The sequence below is a fragment of the Sturnira hondurensis genome, unplaced genomic scaffold (assembly GCF_014824575.4).
Source record: "Sturnira hondurensis isolate 20B ecotype Veracruz unplaced genomic scaffold, ASM1482457v3 Scaffold0005036, whole genome shotgun sequence".
Taxonomy (NCBI): Eukaryota; Metazoa; Chordata; class Mammalia; order Chiroptera; family Phyllostomidae; genus Sturnira; species Sturnira hondurensis.
The window spans coordinates 65205-78744 of record NW_028077667.1 but is presented as its reverse complement, the minus strand read 5'-3'; the positions used below and the strand labels follow the sequence as shown (position 1 = coordinate 78744).

Sequence of the window (13540 nt, the reverse complement as noted above, 5' to 3'; positions counted from 1 at the left end):
TGAATCTGTAAATTGCTTTGGGTAGTATGGGCATTTTGATTATGTTAATTCTTCCAATCCATGAACACGGTATATGTTTCCATTTATTTGTGTCATCCTTGATTTCCTTCTTCAGTGTTGTGTAGTTTTCTGCATACAGATCTTTTACCTCCTTGGATAGGTTTATTCCCAGATATTTTATTTTTCTTTTTGCTATATGGAATGGGATTTTTTTCTTGATTTCTGCTTCTGCTGCTTCATTGTTGGTATACAGAAATGCCTTTGATTTCTGGATATTGACTTTGTATCCCGCTGTTTTGCCAAATTCATTTATTAGTTCGAGCAGTTTTTTGGTAGAGGCTATAGGATTTTCCATGTACACAATGGAATTCTATGCCGGAAAAGGAAGAAGGAACTACTACCCTTTGCAACATCATGGATGGAACTGGAAAGCATTATGCTGAGCGAAATAAGCCAGGCGGTGAAAGACAAATATCATATGATCTCACCGTTAACAGGATTCTAAACAAACCAAACATGCAAGCAAAATACGACCAATGACACTCAACTATGGAACAGGCTGACAGGGTCCAGAGGGGAGAGGGGAGAGAATCATAGGGGAAAAGGGAATGGACTCACATGAACAAGTATAAAGGACACATGGACAATAACTAAGGGTGGGGGGTGGAAATGGGAGGGAGGCGGGGAGCATGGGGCGGGGGGCCGGCAGGGTTGGGAATATAAGACAGAAACCTGTACTTGAACAAGAATTAAATAAAAATTATATTAAAAAAAGAGTATCTATCAGGAGTCAATAATAAAATTTATATGAAATCTTAAAAAAAAAAAGAAACGAGAATTCAAAAGAATGAGGAGAGGCTTAGGAACCTCCTGGACACCTCTAAGCATTCCATTATAGGGACACTAGTAGGGGAATTGGAAGAGCAACGAGTGGAAAACTTATTTCAACAAATAATATAGGAGAACTTCCCCAATCTGGCAAAGGAAATAGACTTCCAGGAAATCCAGCAAGCTCAGAGAGTCCCAAGGAAGTTGGAACAAAGAAGAAACACACCAAGGCACATCATAATTACATTAACCAAGATTAAAATGAAGGAGAGAATCCTAGAAACAGCAAGAGATAAGGGGACAGTCACCTACAAAGGCCTTCCCATCAGACTGTCAGCTGATTTCTCCAAAGAGACCTTACAGGCAAGAAGGAGCTGAAAAGAAGTATTCCGAGTCATGAAATTTAAAAACCTACATCCAAGATTGCTTTATCCAGCAAAGCTTTCATTTAGAATGAAAGGGCAGATAAAGTGCTTCTCAGATAAGGTCAAATTCAAGGAGTTCATCATCACCAAGCCCTTATTCTATGAAATGTTAAAAGGATGTGTCTAAGAAAAAGAAGATAAAAAATATGAACAGTGAAAGGCCAGCAAACTCACAGTTATTAACAACCACACCGAAAACAAAAGCAAACTAAGAGGACAGCTAGATCAGGAACTGAACCATAGGAATGAAGATCACATGGAGGGTTAGAAACAGGCTACTGGGAGGAGGAGAATGTGGGGGAAGGTAGAGGAAATAAGTAGCATAGACAGTAGAGAGAAAATAGGCATGGAGGAGGGCAAAAATAGTATGGGAAATATAGAATCTAAAGAACTTGTGACACGTGAACATAAACTAAGAAAGCGGAATGCTGGGGGAGAGGATGTGCAGGGTGGAGGAGAATGAAGGGGAGATATAAGACAACTGTAATGGCATTATCAATAAAATGTATTTAAAATGAAATACTTTATTATATATTTGGAAAACCTGAAAGNACAGGCTACTGGGAGGAGGAGAATGTGGGGGAAGGTAGAGGAAATAAGTAGCATAGACAGTAGAGAGAAAATAGGCATGGAGGAGGGCAAAAATAGTATGGGAAATATAGAATCTAAAGAACTTGTGACACGTGAACATAAACTAAGAAAGCGGAATGCTGGGGGAGAGGATGTGCAGGGTGGAGGAGAATGAAGGGGAGATATAAGACAACTGTAATGGCATAATCAATAAAATGTATTTAAAAATGAAATACTTTATTATATATTTGGAAAACCTGAAAGAATACCTGGAAAGAACTCTACAAAAAATATTTACTCTCCCAAGTATAAAATTAGCATAGAATTGATACAGACAAATAATAACGATATGAAAATACAATGAAAGAGAAAACTCTTGTTACAGTTGCAAAAGTAAAATAAAATTTCCATGCATGAGTATAATAACAATGTGCTCAAATGGATGAAAAAAATTATAAAACAATCCTAGAAGATACTGAAGTTGACCTGAAAAAAAATGGAGATGTACCACACTTCAAGATTGGAAGTCGCAAGATCCAAAGATGTTAATCCTTCCTCAGTTTACTCATAAATTTAAGATGCAATCAATAAATATACCTTTAAGTTATTCCTAGAACTAGACAGATTAATTATAAAGGTTGGGGTTAAACATGAATAGCCAGGAAAACCATTAAAAAAAACAACATGTGGTAAATTACCTTCAAGACATGAACTATTATAAAGCTTCTGTAATCCAAGCAGTGTGGTATTGGGTTATGTATAGATTAACAGACCAATAGAACACAATGGGAAACAAGAAATAACCCAGGTGCCTAGGAAACTTTGTATAGAATGAAGGCAACCGCTCAAATCCATGGGAAAAAGATGGACTTTTTATAAATGGCAATAGAACCACACGGTGGTCTTCTGCAAAAATATATAGTTGGACCCATTCTTCACACCATACACTGGTAAAATTTTTAAAATGACCAGATATTCAAATTAAAAATAAATAAAACCATACAATCAAATTATGATAAAAATGAATGACTTTCTTTATAACCTAAGAGGAGAGAAAATATTTCTAACTACCATTAAAATACCAGAAACAATAGAAGATTAATACATTTAATTTAAAAAAATTTTATCATAAGAACAGTCAAAAGCCAAGTCACAAATTAGAGGAAAACATGCAACTTACATCTAAAACAGAGAGCTATTATACCCAATATACAGTCCTCCTAAAAATGGAGAAGGTCAAAATCAAGAAGAAACATGAGAAAAAAATATGAAGTAATACTTCATACTTTATGGCAGTCCATAAAAGAAGTAATCATTCAAGTCATTTCCTCATTAAAAAAATAGGGTAGTTAGTTGTTTTCCTATTGTACTGAAGGAATTTTAAAATGCACATGTAAGTCCATATAAGTGTGCATGTTTGTATTGGTGCATGTGTAGATAATATATATGTATCTACGGATAATACATGCATACATATGCAGTCACCCCCCTCTCCCTATCTTCCCCAGACTATTACTACTTCTTTAATGGCAGTACATAAAAGAAATAATAATACCAACAGTCATTAAATACATAAAACCGCCTCCCATGTTTCTTAAAATTAAAAAATGCAAATTATAACAATAGTGAAACACTGCTTGTCACCCATCAGGATGGAAATTGTTAAAAATGGATGGAAATTGTTAAAATTCTGAAACTATGCCATGCTGAAGAGACTGTAACAAAGTACACACTCCCATTAATTGCTGAGGTAGAAGATGGTAAATGTCAATTCCTCCTCCCCCAGCACAAAACCCATTGTCAATACAATCCCAATGAAAATCGCAGCAGGTTCTTTTGCAGGAATTTACCAGCTGAGTCTAGAATTCATATGGAAATTCACAGGTCTGAAAGGAGCCAAGAAACGTTGAAAGAAGTGAATGAAATTCAGGACTGATACTAACTGATTTCAAAACTTATTATAAAGCTACAGTAATCAAAGTTGTATGGTACTGGCATCAAGATAGACAAATAATAAAAACAAACACACACGAATAGAATCAACTGATTTTTAACACAGGTAAAAGAACAATCACTGGACATTTATGAGCAAACATACACATACCCCCAAACCCCACTTTGATCCAATGCAAAACTTAACTCATAAAATTTCCACACTGTTCTTCTGGCCTCAGCAAGAACAGTAAAGAATTTCTTAATTAGGACACAGCACTGACTACGAAAGGCAAAGTTAACAAATCAAACTTCATTTAAATTAAAAACACTGGTTATCAGAAGATATCACTTAGGATAAGTAAGGCATAGTCTGGGGAAGATAGGGAGAGGAGGATGACTGCATATGTATGCATGTATTATCCATAGACACATATATATTATGTATAAACACACCAACACAAACATGTAAACTTACATGGGCATACATCTGCACTTTAAAATTCCTTCAATACAATAGGAAAACAACTAACTACCATATTTTTTAAAGAAGAAATGACTTGAATAATTACTTCAAAGAAGATATCCAAACAGCCAGTAAATATGTAAAAAGGTGCCCAACATCATTACTTATCAGGAAAGAAAGTTCAGCAAAAAAGCATTCCACTGTTCATACCAGAATAGAAACACATTTTTGCATATGGGATAAAATAGCAATAAAATAAAAGTACTGAGAGTTAACAAGGATGTAGAACAATTAGAGTCCTCCAACATTGTTGACAGCAATACAAATTGAATCAAACATTAGAAAACAGTGATGTTTGGCAGTGATGTTTACAAAAGCTGCACATAATCCTACTCTATTATTCAGCATATTCACATATAACTATAATCCAAAAGAAATGTTTCCTTATTCAATCAAAATACACATGCAAAATGTTTCTAAAGGCTTTATTAATAATAGGCAAGGACTTGAAACTCTCTAACTTTATTAACAGGCTAAATAATTGTATATTCACATGATGGAATACTACACAGCACTATAACATAACCTACCCATCCATACTGCAATATACATGTACATGACAGGCATTAAGATGAAGAAAAGAAGCCACAAACAATCCAGTACCTGTCTATATGAAGTTCAAGTACAGAAAACACTCTACAATGATAAAAGTCAGAACAGTGGATATCTGTGGGGGATGGGGTGGAGGGCAGGTTGTATTTACTAGAAAGATGCCAGAGGAAACTTTAGAAAGTAGATGGAAATGTTGCACATCTTGATCTAGGTTGTGGTTACATATTCATGTGCAAAAGTTCAATGAGCTATACACTTAAGATTTGTGCACTTTGCTATATAAAAGTCAGCACAAAGTTTTCAAAAGGAGTTTTCCGTATTCCTTCATGACCTACATTGAACAACATATTCAATACACCAACCCCAACTCCTAAATTCAAGGTTCTCTAAATTCAGGCATCCATAGGGTCTGGCACAAAATGTACCCCTTTTGTTTTATAAAAATTTTAATTACAAAATAAAAAGCATGTAATTTAGTAACATAACAATATGATTTTTGTAACCACAAAATGGCTGGAGCATGCTCCCTTTGACAAAATGTTCACATTACTGTCCATCTCAAGTGAGACAGGCACATCCCCTATCAACCACACTCAGTGGCACTACTTCTGCTGGACCCTGTGTTTCATCTCATGTCAATCCTCCCTTTATAAGCTTATTCTTTTCCTTTTGGCAGCATTGAACAGGATCAAAAGGCAGAACTCAACAGTTATTCAAATATCCCTTGCATCCTAATGGAATGGACATTCCTAAGGAACGGCCCAGTAAGTCAAAATATTTTGCCCAGGACTTCATTTGTTATTGCTTCCCAAAGAAATTTTACCAATAACATTGAGTTTAGACAAAAATTGTTCTTTTGATTTTTAATATAAAGCTCTATTTCCCATTTCATAATATGGTGGCTTTATGAACTTATCATGAGATCACTATTTCCTACCAATATGCCTCTATTATTAGAATATCAAGGCTATCTGCAATGCCTGAAAATTCCATAGCAATTGCCTCTCTTCATAAGCTGCAGCTTGATTCTGCCTGGCAGATGAACATGCACCTGGGGCAACCTAATGCTCTGTTACATCCTCTCGACCAGTGTTATCCAATGGAAATATAATGCGAGCCACCTATAAATTCTAAACTTTCTAGTAGATACCTCAAAAATAAACAGACACATTCATTTTAATGACATATTTTATTTAACACAATATATCCAAAATAATATCATTTCAACATGTAATCAAGTAGAAAAGTATCCATGAGATTGTTTTTCATATTTTTTAGAGATTGGGTGTGTGTATCACACTTACTTTGCCCACTTACAGGATGTCTCAATTTGGATGTCCACATCTCAGTTGCTCAATACCCTACATGACAGGTGACTACCAGATCAGATAGCAGAGCTCCATGTGACCTTGGACCACAACCAAGATAACCCTCGAAATGAGACTCCAAATTCCATCTCAGCCTTGAAATAATATGATGCCTCCATTCAGCATCTTTCTACCCTTCAAAATTCCATTTCTCTTCCCTGTAAGTCAAATTCCCTAAGCCATGTGCCCGGTGCTCCATTCACCAAGTTAGTGGTCACCAGACTTGCCTTCTGGGAAGCCTAACACACAACCCATTTACAAACTAAAAAACTTACAGACACTGATCTTGTCATTTTGCCAAGACCTACTCAACAAAATTTTTCACCTCCTATTCTCTTGCAAAATGTGATGTATTAAAATTATGTTGTGTAAGTAGCATGAAATTACTGTCAATCCATTTTTACTCTAGATGTACTAGGTCAACGAACTTTTAAAATGGCATCTTTCAAGAAGAAGATGAGGCAAAAAACGTGGCATAAAGGAAAACAAACTGAACTGAGATTCAAGCTGGGATATCAGTCCTGGCTCTGCCACCAGGTAGTTTTTATAATTTTGGACTGGATGAAATGATTCTGAGGCCCCATTCAATGTTGCATACGATATGATTGCAAAGAATTTTTTTTTTATTTTTTTAAATTTAACTCTTGTTCAAGTGCAGTTTTCTTTCTTATATTCCCAGCCCTAATTATATAAAATAAAGTAGGAAGACTTGCAGTGATGGTGAGAGAGAATAAATCCATTTGGGAAAAAGTTAAAACATTCTTTAAATATAGAATAATAAAGCATGAAGGTTGAATTCCTTAATGATCATGATGATAAAATAATAACAACACTCTCATTTAAAAATTCTCTTCCCTTTTCTCAATTTCAAATTCCTTTCAAAAGAAAGTTATTCTGCCCAAGGTTTTCTTCATGGCTAATTTGACATCCTTGTTCCTCAGGCTGTAGATTAGTGGGTTCAACATGGGCACAACAATGGTATAGAACAGAGTACAGACTTTGCCCTGGTCAAGGGGTATAATAGAAGGTGGTTTAAGGTATGCAAAAATTCCTGAACCAAAGAAAAGAGAAACTGCAATTATGTGAGAACTACAGGTACTAAAGGCTTTGGATCTGCCCTCAGTAGAACTAATGTGGAAAATGCTGGAAAGAATGAAGCCATAAGACAGAAAAATGGTCACAATTGGCACCCCAATGTCAATGGCTACGACAGTAAAGACCACCAGAGTATTCATGTAAGAACTATTGCAGGAGAGCTCAAGGAGGGGGAGGATGTCACACATATAATGATTGACAAGGTTTTCTGCACAAAAGGTCAGAAACAGTATATTAACTGTATGTGCTATAGCCCCCAAAACCCCCATCCCGTAGACACCCAGCAAAAGAAATAAACACACCTGAGGAGACACGGTGACCGTGTACAACAGTGGTTTGCAGATGGCCACATAGCGGTCATATGCCATTGCTGACAGGATGAAGGATTCAGAAACAACAAAGAAACAGAAGAAAAAGAGCTGAGTCAAACACCCTGAGTAAGAGATGACGTTCTTCTTTGAGGAAAAACTCATCAGCATTTTGGGGATGATGGCAGAGGAGTAACTGAAGTCAATGAATGACAAGTTGAAGAGGAAAAGGTACATGGGAACATGAAGGTGAGAGTTCAGCCAAATCAGTGTTATCAAGCCCAGGTTCCCCACCATGGTGACCACATAGAAGCCCAGAAACAGAAGGAAGAGAGGGAGCTGGAGTCCTGTCTGGTCTGTTAATCCTGCAAGGATAAACTCTGTAACAGAGGAGGTGTTATCTGCAGCCATCCTCCTCTGGGATAGTCTGGGAGGGAAAAAGAAAAGTGTTGCTCACATAGAGAGAGAAAAACAACTCAGTCCTGAGAGTGGAACTTAGAGTGGAGATGGCATCTCCTTGTTCCTGCATCTCTGTTTTTATGGTTCCCATGTGGCTTCAACCATCCTAGTAACTGTTGGTGGGTGAAAGTTGCCTCCAGAGTAAGGGCTCATCCAACTGAGAAGAAGTGTACAAAGCTCAGCTGGGATGAGCCTGCAACCTTGCAGTGGTGACACTCTTCTGGTACTGCCTGCCCTCTACAGCCCTGGACCAAGTTTTGTGTGACCTGGGTCCTTCTCTGCAGTGCTGTTGGGAAGCGGAAGCCAGTTGCCCTAGACCTTCCACCTTTCGTCAGTGCTGGTTAGAAAGGATGATGAGGCTCTGTTGTCCCAAGTCTTTAGCAGGAATGGCTGTGGATATACTATGTGAAAATAGTACTGCAGTAATAAGGCAAACTTATTTACTAAACCTAAGAAAGATTTGCTGAGCACTAACTAAGCTAATGGCAGTTTTCTAAGTGCTCTGGGGCATTTTGATTAAACCCATTGAACAGGTGAGGACACTGTGCAAAGTCCCAGTTCTTCTAATTGGCAGCACACGGGGAATTCAGGCTGTCTGGCTCCGGGGTTTGGGCTTTGTACCCTAACCCCTGTGCTAGAGAACAGACTAAGTTAGGCAGGCACTCACCCTCCTTCCAACTGCAGTCACAGTGCTGGACTCTGCTGGCTCTCATCCATCTCTCTCATAGAGTGTCAGATGGCCCTGGTGACAAGAAGGGGACAACTCAGAGCTCAGACTACTCTGCTTCTGCCTCTCTCCTTTAAAATTCAAAGCCTTTAGTTTGTCTTGGTTCTCCTGTTGAGCTGAAGAACATGGTCTCTGACCTACTTTGTCCCGAGCCCCGGTCCAGCTTCCAGGGATGGAACAGAGCTTTTATAATATCTGTGGATATCCAGAGACTGAAGAGTGTTATTGTGGATTAGGAACCATGATGACCTAGTTACAGGGGCTCCCTGGGGATCCCTGCTCTCTAAGGAAGAAGAAATGTTTGTTTATGCCCTTGATCGTGCCTGACGGGGCTTTTAATGGCCTTTTCTTTTGTTCAGGTTACATCTTTATAAGTACAATTAAGAACAAAGAACTTGGAAGTATATTTCTTGTACTGAGTGCTTACTGTATACTGACCTCTATATCTGACCCAGCACCCTAATCTGAAAGATCCAGAGCAAAACATACAAAATTTGACCTTGTTTATTCCTCAGAACGACAAATAGGGTAGACCTATTTGTCTCCACTCATAATGCATGAAAGAAACATGAAAGTGCACTGAAGAAAAGGAAAGCTAGGGAGTGGGGCAGCACACAGGGGAGAGCGGCTGAAAGGGCAAGTGTTAGAGATTCCAGTTCAAATAGCGGAATCTGACAGTTGAGCAATGACTTGAGAGAGACCTGGAAAGCCTTTGTTTAATAATAACACCAGTTACTATAATGAAAGGCTGGGTGTCATGGCTTAATGCAGCACATTCCCTGAGATTCAGGGGTTTTCCCCACACTTTTATACATACTCCAGCCCAAATTATCACTTTGGGCAAGGAAATCCTGATCAAATAACATGATAGAGGTAAGAGACCTTGCTGAGGTTTCAGAAGACCAGAAGTCACACAGTGTAGATTTTTGGCTAAGACTGATATAAAGATTAGTAAAATTTTATGTGGCAATTTGTATTCAACACCCTTTGCCAGGGGTGTTTACATAGTAAGGATGGCAAATTTTCTATTGAAAAAATGAATCTCTATTTGGCGAAGTTCAAGACTTGGTTAGCTGGTGAGTTATGTATGTTTTTGGTCAGTTTCGGTCTGAAGTTCTTGGGAGAGATTATGAGAGTGGAACAGAAAGGCAGAACCCAGTATTTTTCAGGCAAGTCCGACTGAAACCACTGCACATGGGTCTGTGTCTGAGTGTGTACACATTCGGCACTGAGGACTTACCCTCCCCACACTAAAGCTCAGCAGAGATGGTGCCTCATCTGCCTGTTTGCATGGAGAATTGTCCTCTGCCCATGCGACACTAACAAATCCCAGTCCCTCTTCTCGATCCTGCTGCACTTCTTGAAGAAATAGAGAAAAACAATCCATTACGAAGAAACTAAAGCACCATAAATATGTCCTCTTAGGGCCCAAGGTCAAAGAAGACCTTGGGGACTAATTAAAATGTTCATTTTTCTTTCAGAATCTCAGAGGGTTCTTGTAAGCATGATGTAATACCAGGAAAATTTCTTCTGAGGTCCTTGCCTCTTCAGAGATGGTATCCAGGGGAGCTTCAATTCCAATGCTTCAATGTTTCATTTCAAGCAAACCAAGGCTTCTCTGACTGTTCACTTCCTCCTATACACTAGAGAGAAACAGAAATCAATATTCTTGACTAAGTTATTTTGTTTCAGATATTTTATGTCCTTGGTTAAATTTATCCCTGAGTACTTTCTTTATTTCTTGCTTTAGTAAATGGGATTCCTCCCCCAGTTTCTCTTTCTGATGTTTAGTTGTTGGTGTACAAAAATGCCATCAATTTCTGAATATTGACCTTGTCCCACTACTTTTCCAAATTCACTGAAAGGGTCAGGTGGTTTTTGGGTGGAGAGTATAGGGTTTTCTATGTACACTATCATGTCATCTGAAATCTTGATAGTTTTACTTCCTCCTGCCCAATTTGGATGCCTTTTAGTGTTTTTCTTGTCTGATCGCTTTGGCTAAAGCTTCCAGTACTATGTTGAGTACGAGTTGTGTAAGTGGACACCCTTGATTTGTTGCTGATCTTAAGGGAAGAGCTTTTTTTTTCCTATTGGGTACAATGTTGGCTGTAGGTTTCTCATATATGGCTTTTATTATGTTGAGGTATCCTCCCTCTCGTCCCACTTTGCTGAGTGTTTTTTTTTTTCATAAATGAGAGGCAGATTTTATCCAAAGCTTTTCCAGCATCTGTTGATCTGATCATGTGATTTTTTCCTTCTTTTTGTTTATGTGGAGTATTACGTTTATTGATTTGTGAATATTGTAACATCCTTGCATCCCTGGGATGAATCCCACTTGACCATGTTGTATGATCTTTTTAAAGTATTTCTGAACTCAACATGCAGTGTATTGTTGAGGATTTAAGCATCTATGTTCATCAGTGATATTGTTCTGTATTTTTGTTTCTTTGTTGAGTCTTTACCTGGTTTTGGAATTAGAATGATACTGGCCTTGTAAAAAGAGTTTGGGAGTTTTTTCTCATCTTGAATTTTTTGGAATAGTTTGAGAAGATGGGAGTTAGTTCCTCCTTGAATATTTGGTAAAATTCAACTGTGAAGCCCAGTGGTCCAGGGCTTTGTGTGCAAGGAGTTATTTGATTACTGCTGTAATTTCACTACTTGTTATGAGTCTGTTCAGGCTTTCTGCTTCTTTTTTATTCTGTTTGGGAAGATTGTATGCTTCAAGAAAGTTCTCCACTTCACACAGGTTGTCCAATTTCTTGGCATGTAGTTGTTCATAGTAATTTTTTAAATTTATTTAATTATTTTTCAAGTAAAGTTTTCTATTACTCCCATCCCATCCCACCTCCTCGTGCTCCACCCCTCTCATTTTTGCCCTTCTTAGTTGTTGTTCATGTATCCTTTAAATTTTTTCCTGTAAATCTCTCCCGTATTTCCCCTGAAATTCTCTCCCATCTCCCGTCTGGTCTCTGTACATTTCTTTGTATTTCTGTGGTATACATTGTAACTTCTTCTCTTTCATTTTTGATTTTATTTATTTGAGTCCTCTTTCTTTTTCTTGGTGAGTCTAGTTAAAAGCTTGTCAATTTTATATGCCTTTTCAAAGAACCAGATACTGTTTGTACTGATGCTTTGAATTGTTCTTTTGGTGTGTGTGTCATTTAATTCTGCCCCGATCTTGATTATTTCCTTCCTTCTCTTTGCTCTGGCCTTTATCTGTCACTGTTCCTCTAGTTCTTGTAGATGTCGGCTTAGGTGGTTCATTTGAGATTTTTCTATCTCCTTTAGATAGGACATTAACTGGTTTTTCAATATGAAGTCAACCTTATATTTTTAGGGTCAAACTCTACTTCAAAATTATATTAAAGTACTTTTGTGTTATGTTGCATCTTTTTTTTCTTGGCCAGTTTCTCCAGTCAATTTTTTTGCATGTAAATTCATGAAGGATATTGGTATATTTTTTTCTACTAACATTTTTGTCCAGGTTAGGTTATCAGTGGCAGTACAATTTCCCTTGGAGAGCCAAGATTTCAGTCACTAATAATCACATCACCAGACTTATCCCTAGACCCAGACAACACATTACTGATGCTGAGAACCAACCATCAGGATGCTATGAGCCTGAGAGATTGGAACACAAGGGTGACCTTTGCACAGCTGTTTTACCAGTGGCTCCTTCTCCATTCCTACCCTCACTGGGTTTGAAGTCAAGACGTGACACTTACAATGTACTCTGTAGTTCACAAAGCACATCCTTCATACACACCATGTGTAATTAGTCCTCATGAAGATTGTATCACTTTTTTATTTTAAAGATAATAAAGTTGAAGCATGTACGAGTCACCCAAAGCCACACAGTAAGAAATGGATCTTTAACAAAGTTTCACAGGTCAAATAGTAAGAAATGCATGGAACCTAATCAACAAAAGAAAAAAGCAAGCAACATATAACCAGCAACGTTGAAATTAAGCACATCTGGCTGTAAGCAGAGGGAGGTTAAACGGATTAATGGAGAAATAGGGAAAGGGTTTCAGAATCAACTATAAAGGACACATGAACAAAACAAAGCTGGGAGTGCCATGGAAAGTAGGGAGAAATGTAGGTTTTGCTAGGGTCGGGGGTGGTGGGTGGTGGGGAATAAATGCAGACAACTGTAATTGGACAACAATAAAATAATTTTTTTAAAAAGGAAAAGATTCCTGGATACCAAAAGAACAGAAGAAAATAAATGTTTCCTATGGCAGTCTATGTCTTCAATTTTCAAAGTTCATGATCTTTCCTCTATCAATTCATGCATTTTTCAACATTTCTAGACAATTTTTGGGGTCCTAATCTTAATTGTAATAATGTGATTAAGATATTTGGGCAAAAGTCATGTGGCAGGAGCTAAATTTAATACCCAAAGAGGAGAAGTTTATGGGAATAAATTAGGAACGAGAGTTAAATCCGTCATGATGAAGACCTAACTAGGGTAATTGTCCCAGTCAAGTTTTAGATCTCCAGTGCCACCCACACAACAAAATTAAGACCTCTGATGCATTTAAGTAAACTCATACTACATTCAACACCAGGTAAATGGGCAGCCTCACAGCACCCCTTCCCACCTCATCCCCAGTTTCCCCCTGCACATACTTCACTAATGAGAGGGCAGTATAAAGCCACAGGGCTCCACCTACTTGTAGAAAGCAGCCTGGCCTGATGACCAATTGAGTCCTATACACAATAAACCCTGCCCATAATGTCCTGGCCCA

At 37.9% G+C, this 13540-nt stretch overlaps 1 protein-coding gene across 1 annotated transcript; it reads right to left on the bottom strand.

The window, feature by feature from the left end:
* Window positions 1–7076: 7076 nt before the first annotated feature.
* LOC118987133 (olfactory receptor 8B12-like) lies at window positions 7077–8023 on the bottom strand. Its single transcript, XM_037046177.1, has one exon. It carries the CDS (start codon window positions 8012–8014, stop codon window positions 7079–7081), a length of 936 nt encoding a protein of 311 aa, XP_036902072.1. The 5' UTR covers window positions 8015–8023; the 3' UTR covers window positions 7077–7078.
* Window positions 8024–13540: the final 5517 nt, after the last annotated feature.

What these genes read in the sequence shown, in the direction of transcription:
- LOC118987133 (XM_037046177.1), bottom strand. Translation starts at nt 8,014, where the DNA reads ATGGCTGCAGATAACACCTCCTCTGTTACAGAGTTTATCCTTGCAGGA.